The sequence below is a fragment of the Melanostigma gelatinosum genome, assembly GCF_949748355.1.
Source record: "Melanostigma gelatinosum genome assembly, chromosome: 4".
Taxonomy (NCBI): Eukaryota; Metazoa; Chordata; class Actinopteri; order Perciformes; family Zoarcidae; genus Melanostigma; species Melanostigma gelatinosum.
This window is the reverse complement of record NC_136637.1, coordinates 8,178,447-8,191,438: the sequence shown is the minus strand read 5'-3', so window position 1 is coordinate 8,191,438 and position 12,992 is coordinate 8,178,447. Positions and strand designations below refer to the sequence as shown.

At 45.6% G+C, this 12,992-nt stretch overlaps 1 protein-coding gene across 1 annotated transcript in view; it reads right to left on the bottom strand.

Annotated features, from left to right (window-relative positions):
• The window catches only part of rnf13 (ring finger protein 13), a 33,858-nt gene that overhangs the window by 1,970 nt on the left and 18,896 nt on the right, over window positions 1–12,992 (bottom strand). The window contains exons 5-9 of the mRNA XM_079267629.1: window positions 8,081–8,168; window positions 6,904–6,994; window positions 4,935–5,040; window positions 4,489–4,582; window positions 40–120 (exon numbers count right to left, since the gene is read on the bottom strand). Coding sequence (XP_079123755.1) covers window positions 40–120; window positions 4,489–4,582; window positions 4,935–5,040; window positions 6,904–6,994; window positions 8,081–8,168 — 460 coding nt within the window. The remainder of the gene's footprint in view (window positions 1–39; window positions 121–4,488; window positions 4,583–4,934; window positions 5,041–6,903; window positions 6,995–8,080; window positions 8,169–12,992) is intronic.

Genomic DNA, 12,992 nt, shown 5'->3' with positions numbered 1-12,992 from the left:
TGAATAATGAGTCAACATTTTACGAGTGTTGAGACTCACCGTGAGAACATGGCAGGACTCGGAGTTTGTCCCCTTCTTCATAGTCGTCCAGGCAGATGGCGCACACATCATAGTTGTCCTCTGTGTCAAAAAAGACGAGACACATTCATCTTCTGACTGCTTTTATTATTTTCATCAATTCCTCGTACAAAAGTAATGTTTGTTCAAACATTGAAGCGGTATATTGTAAGGTGTGGCCATCCTATGAGTGTGTTAATCCACTATGAACCATGCAGTTGTGAAAAATAATGCATACAATAGTTAGTTCGGGAAACTAGGTTTGGGAAATGGAGTGCGAGTGCGACGTGTTCGGCAATCAAGACCTCCCGCTGCTTCATGAGTCTTTCATTTCCTTAAATTGTCTAAACGGAGTGACTGTCCCACAGACAGGATGGTCCCGACACCGCTGCAATGCTCAGCGCTGCATCTCTGGACGTTACAGGAGGTGCAGCGTCATTTTTTTTGGAGCACTAAAAGCTCAGGAATTTATCAACACACTCCCCTCTGACATTCCTCAGCGTTCTTCTCATTTTCCTGCCCGGGCTGTGGGTCCGCGTGTGTTTACGTAAGCTCTAAATGAGCATGTTTTCCCCGACTCGGCTCTCCGTGTTCGTGCCAGGACTGCATGTGACCGTATAAGGATGGAGTCATATCGACCAGCCCCCCCCCCCCACCCCTTCGTTTTCTCTCTGAGCGTCAGCGACTTCAACTCATGGCAGTGTTTTCAACGACCGCTCCCTCTTCACACTTTTACCTCCGTTTCCTCCTCTCCCAAACGTCACCTTCACTATCACCACCGATCTTTTTTATTACCCAAGACTTCTCTAAGCAAGCCTCCATCTTTCTCACCCTCCCGGGCCAGTGGGGGGGGAAGAGGAAGAGAGAGAGCGAGAGCGTTTGTGCAGGCTTGGATCCAGTGTACACTCAGGAAATGCTGAGCTATTCTGAGTGAAGCAGAGAGAAAAGGTTCAGTGGCTTTCTGAACTCAGAACTTTGTTCTTTTTTTTACAACCTGGGTCTCTTGTGGTTTGGTCCATTACATTATTAAGGTAATAACAACAACAGCATCGTCTGGGCTAACTGGCCCAGGACTGTGTCGAGTGAGAGCCAGGCAGCGTTCTGCAGCAGAACAGAACTCACAGTCGTCCCTCCTCACTGAACACATCACAAGCTTCAGTCATGTCGTCCCTGTGACCCGCACACGTGCGTCTCACAGGTACAGTACGCGTGTGTCAAGAGCAGTGCTCGTGTTTAGAGAGAATAGAGCAAATATTATAAAGACATGCTCAGCAGCAGCGAGAAAGAACGGCTCAATAAAACCATTTCTACCAAAGTGTTTAAACGGTGATCAATACAGGTCAGTGCGTGGTTTGTATTTTGAGTCAGCTTTGAAGTTGGGCGGTCAAATTTATTTTTCAAGGCCAATCGAAAACTTCTAGATCATGTTTTTTGGCAAATGTGTTCACTTTTCAGATGCTGGGAATCCCTTACGTGAAGGTTTTTGGGGCATCTTCAAAGGACTCACCTCTCCTCCCCACTATGTTTCATCAATCAGAGGAAACCACACTGTCCCACCGAGCTTCGGATGAATTGGAAGAGAGGGCGACAGAATAAAAAAAAAAAGGCTTCTGCACAGTTTGTCGCTGGTTGAGCCAACCGGACGAGGGCAACTGGCACTGAGGCCGGTGAACGGAGAGACAGAGAGAGCTCCTCTGTGCTGACATCAACATGCCTCACACACACACACACACAGACGGCTGAGAGAGCTGCTCTGTTCACTGTTTGTGTGTGTGTGTGCGCTCAGCTCCCCGCCTATGGTTTGGAAGAGGAAAGCGGCGGAGGGGAGGGGGATCAGACTGGAGTTCAGGGGTCAGAGGGAGAGTCCAGCCTCTCGGTCTAATGAAGGGTCTAAAACACCCCCCCCCCCCCCCCCCCGTTTTCCTCAGCCAGTTTGCAGTTCACTGTGTGTGTGTTCACAATTTCTGGCTTTAACGGCTGCTACACACCGGTTGTTGGTGAAACTCGCCACCCAGACGGGCCAAAAATCACCGTCAGGCGTCGGGCCTCAGCCTAAGTGGGGGTGACGCAAGGCTCTGCAATAAAAACAGCGCGTACGTCAAGTTAATGGCGGAGCGGCGCTGTGCGCCGACAGCTGGTGTTACATAACCCTGAACATTGAGACGGATCTCCCGTCGCATGCTGCTGCTCAGACCGGTATTGTGCGGGAATTACACGCGTACCACGGTTTCATTAAGGCATTGTGCAGCATCCACAAAGACTGCCTTTGTGTGAGCCACTATTCATTGCAGCCTGTGAACTCGATTTCCATACATGCAGGTCTGACATTATCACCACCTCTGGCCCAAATCTGCATGAGAACTGTAGAGGTAAATATCAATGGTAGAACTTGAATACATGCGCAACAGCAGTAGCAATACAGATTTGAAAAGGATGTAAAAAAAAAAAAAAAAACCCCAACAGCTCAATAAGAGCATAAGTGTTTGCCTCTGAAACAAACCAATGGAATCCGAATATTAGATTGTAAAAAGCGGTCTCCCTGTTAGGCTGCTTACTGGTTTCTGACGGGAAGTTGTGACGCACAGCATTTGGGTTTAACAACTGCAGAGAAATTGGCCGTTACCTGCCCCGGAAACTCATATTTGGAGACGGAAGAGCCCGGCTGGAGCTGAGGAGGAACCAGCAAGCTTCAATACATCTCTGAGCAAAGAGATACTTCCCACAGAGCGCTGCAGGGATGACGTACTGTTTGAGGCATCGCACTCAACAAAAAGGTGGACTAGTCTCATTTAGCCACTTGAACTAACATTCAAATATCTGAAGCTGGTGTTAACCGCGGACATTATTTCAGGCATCCGACTAAAAACACGTTCAAGAAAGGGAACAGGAAGAGCAAAAAATGCTGACTCATTTACAGGTTTTAGCCTTTGCATCTTTTGAATGAAGCCGTTTAGACGCAACGACAAAAAAATTGAAATAACCTGTTGAGACCACGTCATCGTCTTTCTATTCTAAGAGACAAGTGGCCGCTATAGGAACTGCAGCGTCAGACATTCGCACAATGGCTTCAACATGTAAAGTTGCTTTGAAGGTCACACTAACATCACAGTGTTCCTGTTCACGGTAGTACTCCCAGAGACCTGCAAACAGACTTTGATGTTCATGGTCTTTTAATCAAGACATTTTCAATAATTGCAGACTTGTAACACCACCAGAGCTCCTATGACCCTCATGCTCTCTGATCGTGAGTCAGCTCGTGAGCCTTTATTAAAAAAAAGCAATACTTCCGAGCAGTTAAAACCGTGGTTATTGAGTAAAAACCTTTTTGGTGACGAGTACGTCAACCATTATCCAGGTGTTGAGCTCATTTCCATGACAGTACATTGACAAAAAAGGAAGTCGTTTCTATTATCAGCGGTCCGACAATAAACCGCATTGGAACGCAGTTTCACAATGCTCTCAGCCCCCCCCCCCCACGCTCAAAGCCAGGACACCCGGCTCTTTGCCAAGCTAGCCTTTGCTCCACAGTGCCCGGGCTTAACAGGTGCTTAGGTAGAGATTTGGTGTCCCCTTCCTGTGTCGCCTCTGACTCAGCTGACAGGAGTGCAGACGCTGCCCCTGGAGGCCCTTTCCTGGACATCCTCCCGCCCTGTAGCGGTGCCTGGTGGAAACCCTGAGTCAGAGTCAAGAAGAACCCACAGAGCCTGACGTGACGAGAACAGCTATATGAGCAACACATGCTGCTTTTAGCTGGTGTGACGCACGTGCATCCGTTTTTCTGCCAAGGCCGGGGGGGAGAAGCAGCTCGACTCATAGCGCCCTCCATTAACAGCTTTGCGAGGGGGGGGGGGGGGCTACTTATCATGCAACAGCCGTCGTCGGTGTTCCCCAGCACAGCTGATTGAAGCCAGGAGTTTTCCAGTTTGCAAAAAAAAAAAAAAAAATTAAAAACGTACTTGGCCGTAGCACAAAGTGGATTTGCATTGCAAAACAATGCTACAGCCTCTGTGTCACGCGAAGATCTCGTGCTTACTTCCTCCACCTTACCGTCCTCACAAACCAGCAGCACAACAAAACACACTTCACTTCATAAACCCCCGTCATGCCTCTGGCATGAGACGACATTCCAGACCGTCAGTCACGTGTCCAGTCACAACACAGAGGAGCTCTAATCTGCCACGGAGGGCTTTGTGGAAAAATCAAGTCCATATTAATGCGATTAGCTCCGGGGAGGAATGATGTGTCGTAATGCATCGATGACATCGCTCCTCTGGGCGTAACCATGTGACAAAGAGCGGCACGGTACAGGAGGATGGAGCATCTCTACAGACTCTACGGTTCATAGTTCAGAGTGAGTGTGTACTGTAAATGACTTAGAGATGGAGATGACACAGTCACAGGTACTTGAGGTGTCTGAGATGGCCTCCGTACCTTTCTTGTACTTGTGGATGGGAAGTTTCTTGAGCTGATCTTTACGCAGGCGGCTCCTCCGAGCCCTGTGTCGGTCCTGGACAAACTTGGTGATCTAGGAATGGCGGAAGAAAGAAAGATGTCAGAATGCTTTTAAGATCTCTCACACACACTCGTCTTTCTTGTCCAGGTGCTGAGTCCAAAAAACTGTAACTGTGATTTCTGTCACATGAGGAGAAGTGTGATGTTTTGAGCTAGATGCCAGGTTGGTACCCGACGAAGGGCCAATCTCAAAACTGAAAATATTGTACTTTTCCTACTGTAATGGAGTAGACATTTTAAAAAGGAATGGTTAACAGTGTTGCGAGTACTCAGGACGCAAAACTCCTTCAGTATACCAGCCAGTGAAATTAAAATCACTGCCTTTAAATGTGCAGCGAAGTTCATCAGAAGAATGATCTACCTACCATGAACACAACGATGAGGATGAGGCAGATTCCCACGATGATGAGGAAGGGGATCAGGTAGTATTCCAGCGGAAGGCTGAAGTCTGGCATGAGGACCACGTGTCCCCTAGGACAACAAGCAGAGCCACGGTCAGGTGTTGAGAGGTAACACAGACACTCTGAGCGAGGCCCCCACAGACGCTATGTGGAGGTTTCATTACGGCCATGAACGGTCACACACACACACACGGGGCCCTCTATCAACGTAGTGACATTTCACACGATGAGCTACTGGGGGGACTACTTCTTCTCACAGAACTGCCTCTACGGCAGACATATCACTGCACGGCCAACTCGGTCCACACTGGCAGAACGCTGCCAAGACCATGTTTGGTGTTCATTCCTCTGCAGAAATCTTGGGAATAACCCTCAGTGTTTGGATGGTATCTGACAAGCACCCCCCACACACACACACACACAGACACAGCTGATTTAAATCTTGAATGCTGTGTGACTCTCTGGGCTCCTCTGACAGGCTGAGACATTTCATTACATCAGCAGCAGCGACAACTACTCATCACAAGACGAATCCTCCGCCTTGCTCTGTTGCAGTCCACGCTGCAGGCGTTACTCTACGGCAGCGGTTCCCAAACTTTTTAGGCCGCGCACCCCCTTCTACATCCCGACCGGGTTCGCGCACCCCCCCCCCCCCCTTAATAATAATTTAAAAAAAAGAAGCAACAGAGCCTTTTAAGCCTTCATAGCCGCATAAGAATCGGACCAATGAGAGAACAGTTTGCTCGTGCGTGGCATTTGTTTACAAGATTTAGTCCGCTGTTAAATGTTGCAGTGTGAACACAAACCGAGCAAAGGAGCAACTGCAACAAAGCAAACGAACTGAAGGTGTGAAAACGCCCTGAAACACTGCAACAAAGTATCAATAACTTTCAGTGACACAAGGCGTCACTTTTAAAGAGCAATACGGATGCGAGCACACACGCACAGGCTCAGAGGCAGATTATCACATTTAACTTACAATTAATGAGCGACTAATGTAGCCAGGATGTCTTCGGACAAAGCATCGATGCGGCGACACAGTGTTGTTGGACACCGGGATCATGTCCAACTTGTTTGCTTCTTTCTCCCCAATCATACATTCCACCATCTCTCTGGCAGCTGGCGAGCTCACGTCTTCGGCGATTGTGTGCGGTAGCCCCTTTCTCGCTATTCTGTAACCAGATATGAAGCCCGTAGTGCGTCATTTATAGACCCAACACATGAATGAGACTCCAGTTGTTTTTGGCTGTTTTGTAACTCCTCCAATTTCGATATAAACAATGTAAGGGGCTTTTGACTTGCACTGGCATGCTTGGTGTTCAGGTGGCGACGTAAATAAGAGCTTCAGACTGTTAGCCAGAACCTCACTGCACACCACGCACTGTGGCTTTGGGGAATCTGCGTTGCCAATCCAAGTGAAGCACAGACACAGATACTTTTCATCATATTTCCTCTTTTTTTTCCCAGTCTGATGCTCACTCTCGTTTCCTCTTTTTCACCTTGACTCCGCGATGAGCCGATGTGCTCCCGATTTGTCTGTGCTATCCCTTCCTCCTTTTCGGTCTCCTCCGTCTCATCTTCCTCTGACTCTGGCTCGATTTCTTCTCCCGGTCTCTCCCCAACGCACCTCTCCGTTCCCCTCGCCTCCGATTCCTCTCTCTCTCTCTGTCCCTCTCCTCTTTTACGACTGATAGCTTCAGATGTCCCACCTGACAGTTTTTAAATTAAAATTACATTTTTTTTTAAATATTTAATATTATTAACTATTCCCAAAGTGGGGTGCGCGCACCCCTGGGGGTGTGCGCACCCCACTTTGGGAATCCCTGCTCTACGCCAATATGACATTCAGCTGGTCTGGAAGAAGCTGCGCACAGAACAGACCTGCTTCTATTTATATATATATAATGATGATGGGAAATGTGTTGAGACTTACCCTTTGTCGTACGTGAAGTCTTCTTTCAGAGAGTTGGCGGTTTGCTCGCTCACAAACACCGAGGGAATATCTATCTGCTTCATAATATCCACTGAAAAGAGAAAAATAAAACGTTGAATCTATCATATGACTGTATATTAATGCCTAAATCCTCTGAACGATCTTGAAACATGCTCTTGAGGCCGGTGTTCAAAATCAAAGTCCTGTTAGAAAGATTTTTTATTTGAAGCACACTGAGAAACTTATTGAAATGTGTCAGGATTTGACAAAAAACTTAACTCGAGGAACACCAACTTCCTCTCTCTGGAGGTTTAACGACATTAAACAGTCTTCATCAACTGATGGAGTTTGCTTAAAGCTCTTCATGATGAAGCTCGTGAGAAGCGGCTGAACTACAGCTGCAATGATTAGTCACTAATCATTTTTGGTTGATCGCCAGAGAATCATTGTGTAATTATTTAGCAAAGAAACAAATACCCCAAAACTCACTGGTTCCAGCTCCTCAAATCTTGTTTCATTGAAAAGAACATGTGTTTTTGACTGTTGGTCAGTCAAAACAAGCAATGGCTGATGATGGGCAAATGTCATTTGCAGATTCATTGATTAAAAAAAAAAAGAATCATTAGTTGCATCCCTGGATTGAACGCTCCAGAAAGTTATTAACTGGTCTGCGAGTTGAGATTTCTTTTGTCTAACTTTTTCCATATGAGCCTGTTAAAACCGTCTGTTTGACCGTACGACTTCGGTTGACGCATACCGACACCTTCAGTGAGCCGAAGAAGCGACGGGAGAAATCCCTCGACTGACTGGCTCCCCCCAGTGACATAAAACACCAGCTTGTCCCATCCACTCATCTAGAGAAGCACTTAATCAGGACGAGAAGCCTTCTGGGTAGTTTATGACTGTGCTGCAGCCCCCTCGAGTGAGAATATATGCGATACCTCAACTGAGAGAAAACCCCGGACACAACACGGATTCATGGGCAGGGCATCGTATACATCTTGAGACTTGAAATAAACTTCTCACCATAAAACCGCCTGACCTTTCTCCTCAGGCTCAGGGTTCAAGAGAAAAACAAAGCACATCCTCTGTCAACAGAGGCACGTAACCAGGCGGCAACGTGCGATGCTAAACGCTTAAGTGCTACAGAGGAAAGAAAAGAAACGTGGTTACTTACGATCATTGGATCCCATGCTGATTAAGTCACCAGAGACCACATTGTGAACAATGGCGGCCTTGTATCCGGCTTTCTGAGCATTGAGGACCTGCGAGGAGACAAAAAAACATTTGCACTCCGATTATTAAATGGTTGTTGGTCGGCCAGCCTCAGCTGCTGCCAGGCTAAAGACTAACAAACAGCCTCAGGTGAAGGTGGGATGTGAGAGAACCGGGGTTCTGTCTCAGATCATGTGACCAGATCTGACTTACAGCAGCATCAAACCACATTCGACACGACTAGAGGCGTGGACGATTCTGCATCGAGGCAGTGACGGAACACAATCGGGAGTCTTTGAATAGTGCAGTCTAAGAGGACAGCAGAGAGCACAGTTCATAGGAGCTCTGTGGCTTCACAGTAGCATTCGACAACATGTTTACGGCCCCTTTTTCCCCAGAGAGTGTTTGCAGGAGACAAGATGTTTGCATTTCAGCTCGCTGCGCCATGATAAACACCGACTGCTCATCGAAGCAGGCCGAGCTGTAACCGAAGATCCAAAACAGGAAGTGTTCGGTTACAGGACGGACGCAGCGGTCCACAGAAAGCTGGAGTGGCAAAGTGGGCTGAAGGTTAGAAGAGAAGGTACGGCAAACGCAGAAATAAAGCACACTGATTTTGCTCAATTAGAAAACATTTCACATCTTCTGATATTATCTCCATCGCCTCTTCTTGCTATTAATGTGCCGCACTTTATTTCATATAGGTTGTATATATATGGATATATATTTCATAGCGGCCACAGGTTTTGATCCCGACAAACAGCATTGTGCCCTTGATGTGCAACTCATCAAAGAAGGTTGCACAGTATTTAGGCGGTCTGTAAATGTTTAGGAATAAAGCTTGAGTGGAATTCAGAGCCACATATTCAAAAGAACTAAAATGACCAAAGGGCATCTGCTTGCATTGAAGAGAATCATTAAATAAAACAGCAACTCCACCTCCTCTCTGAATTCCACTCAAGCTTTATTCCTAAACATTTACAGACCGCCTAAATGTTGTTATTGAATCAACACCTCACAACTTCAGTTTCATGAGTGAAACAAGAGCGCATAAGAAAGGAGGTGGAGTTGCTGTTTTACATACCTCCCCTAAGATCGACTTCTTGGCCGTAAATAACTGCTTTGATGTTTTCCAGTCAGGCTTACCACAGCACTGAAACTGCTCTTGTTAAGGTCTTCAACGACATCCACTTAAACATAGACAATGGCAGAAGTTCAGTCTTCGTGTCACTGGATCTCAGTGCTGCATTCGACACGGTCGACCATGCCATACTCCTAGAAAGACTAAACATCTGGGTGGGACTCTCTGGCACAGCACTTAACTGGTTTGAATCCTACTTGACGGGCCGAGAATACTTTGTGTCTGTAGCTGACTACACATCAGAGCTGACTAAAATGACATGTGGTGTTCCCCAAGGCTCAATACTGGGGCCTCCTCTGTTCAACATCTACATGCTTCCACTAGCTCACATTATGGAAAACAACAAAGTGTGTTATCATAATTATGCAGACGACACACAAATCTACATAACGATGTCACCAGGGGACTATAATCCCATACAAGGGCTGGTTAACTGCATTGAACAAATCAACAACTGGATGTGCCAGAATTTTCTTCAATTAAACAAAGATAAAACAGAAGTAATTGTTTTTGGTACCAAGGACGAACAATTGAAAATCACCGCTCAGCTTCAGTCACTGATGTTAAAACCCACAAACCAAGCCAGAAATCTAGGTGTAGTTATGGATTCAGATCTCAACCTGAACAGCCATATCAAGACAATTACAAAATCAGCCTACTATCACCTGAAGAATATATCAAGGATTAGAGGATTTATGTCTCAACAGGATTTGGAAAAACTTGTCCACGCATTTATCTTCAGCAGACTGGACTACTGTAACGGTGTGTTTACAGGTCTCTGTAAAAAGTCCGTCAGAAAGCTGCAGCTGATTCAGAACGCTGCAGCTCGAGTCCTCACTAAGACCAGGAGGGTAGATCACATCACCCCAGTTCTGATGTCTTTGCACTGGCTTCCTGTCCAACAAAGGATTGACTTTAAAATCCTGCTGTTGGTTTACAAAGCACTGAATGGTTTAGGGCCAAAATACATCTCTGATCTGCTGCTACCTTATGAACCATCCCGACCCCTCAGGTCGTCTGGGACCGGTCTACTTTCTGTTCCCAGAGTCAGAACTAAACATGGAGAAGCAGCGTTCAGTTTTTCTGCTCCACATATCTGGAACAAAGTCCCAGAAAGCTGCAGGTCTGCTGAGACCCTCAGCTCCTTTAAATCAAGATTGAAGACCTTTCTGTTTGCTGCTGCCTTTAATTGAACCACATTCAATTAATATATTAATCAATTTCCTGCATTTCTGCATTTTACTACTGCATTTTATTTCTTACACTGTTTTTTAATTGTTTTTGAAATCTCCTTTTCTTTTGCCTTGTGTTTTGATGCTTTTAATGGTTTTATGTGAAGCACTTTGAATTACCTTGTTGTTGAAATGTGCTATACAAATAAACTTGCCTTGCCTTGAGCAAAGCACCCGAGGCCAGACCTGCTCACTCGTGACGAGCTCCGACTATCTGCTCACAATAATTTCAGGCAAAACTTGTTACCCACATGCAAACCAAAGAGCGACCTCGATGGCAACGCAAGCACAACACAAACAAAACAAGGAACACAAGGAATTCATCATTAAAATCCTGTTGCATCTAGATAAATTCATAACTAAAATATTGGTATTTATTTACATTTTCTACTTTGAAGTCATTTTAGTTTGGAAGCCAGCTTGTTTTGGCACTTTCTTCTTTTCAGTTAGCAGCCTTCTTGTGCTAAATACTGGCTTAGACAGTAATCACTCCTCCAGTTTGGCAAAAAGTGTAGACATGTGTATATCTGTGCATGCTTGTGTGTGTGTGTGTGTGTGTGCGTGTGTTAAATGTGTTTAAACTGTTAAACTCACTGCCGCATTAGAACAGATGCTTCAGCGTTCAGTGTAACCTGTTCACTGTGTGTGTGTGTGTGTGTGTGTGTGTGTGTGCACAGCTGTCATCCTCGAAACGGAAATTTATTTTTATTTTTTTTATATCTGTCAACACCTATATATTAAAATTCACAAATTGGTTCGGAAAAACATTGTCAGTGTTTTTTTTCCCCCTCGTCTAGAAGCTCAGAAAAATCATCTGAATGTTCCATAACACGATAGCTTGCAAAATCAATTCAGCAGGAACGCTGCGTTGTGAATGTGATTGTGGTTACAACTGCAATGAGACGCAAGTTGCATCAGAAAAAAAAAGAGAGTCAAACTAAGTTTTAAAAATCATTAAAAAAAACACAGCAAGTTGTGCTTCCAGACACTAAAAAGGGTTCAAAAGCAGGGATGGCTCCCGCAGCAGAGGCCAGAGGGCCGTGTGTGCTGCATCGTGGATGCAAAGGAAACTGATGGAAGGAGGCTCTTCCATCTGCGGAGCTGCTGTTGTGGCTCTGACACAGTGGAGAGCCCACAGTATCCTGCACCACCATTGTTGAGGCTGATCGCTCACAACAGATGCGGTGGAGGAAATAGGATGTGACGATAGAACACCGGAATAAATCATTATGTTTCCTCTAAATTGGGGGGGGGGGGGGGGGATTTGCATCAGATCACGGAAATGTCACTAACGCATTCAAAACGGGAACAAAGGCAGTGATGCTGCAGTACCAGAAACAATACTTCTATCAGTGAAAACCGTATTCTAACAGTGTAATGTCTCCTAATTCAAAACTAAATATTGTACAAAATCAGAAAGAATTCATGGATTTAGTTTGTTTATGATACACACAACATGAAAACTCTGCCCTAAAACCTAAACATTGAAACACAAAAGCTAAGTACCTCACCGGTCTGCTATATTTTTGACATCATAATTCAGGCTCACATCGGGTTCATGTCGGTCACTAAATTGGCTAACTAAATGTTAGTAGTTTCCTGACGTTCTTCTGTCCCTATTTTTCTGGCTCTTTACAGGACGATGAGCTCGCAACCCATTCTTAAAACCAGCTAGATAAGCTCTGACTGCCATGTTTGTTCCTCCGACCAGTGAAGCCTCTGGGATGAGCACAACACCAGCCCTCTTCGAATCGCTGGAAGAGAAGCGGACAGTGTTTCAGATGTCTATAATAACAACATAATAACATAATAACATAATAACACGACCAAATCAAATGACACGAATATGAAACATCAGATTTGGGCTCCTCACAATCAAAGAGCAATGGCGTCTTTTTAGAGCTGCCATTCGGTTGCCATTTCTATAAAAATGACGCAAATCATTGCTGAAAAAGAAGTGAGAAAGGCCGTCTGAGGTATAGTTGACACACACACACACACTAAAAAATAACATCAAACCAGAAAACACTACAGAATACATTACAGATTAATAGTGTTTAAAAAGTAAAAAGAATCTATGATTCTCTTCCTTTTAAACCACTGCTGCCTGAAGCCACAGAGGAACTGAGGATGTTAATTATTACTCAGAGCACGCGCGACCCTCCTGTGGTAAATTAACACCTGACCCAAAACCAGACGGTGTGTGTGTGTGTGTGTGTGTGTGTGTGAGAGAGAGACAGAGACAGAGAGACCATGATGTGAGACAGAGACCAAGTAAAGACAATCAGATGAGCATGGGTCAAGATATGAAAGTCGTTTCCTCCGTTAAATAATAGAACGAGGTCCCTCCCACTGACCTGAGCTCCCAGTGGGTGGGTGAGCCCTGCAGCTCTGCCAGGCCTCTCTGTACCAGCATTGTACTCTGTTGTGAAGCAAGGAACTCCGTTTAGACCTGAGGGGTAAACCGTGTGTGTGTGTGTCGTGGCCTGCGTGGATGCTTA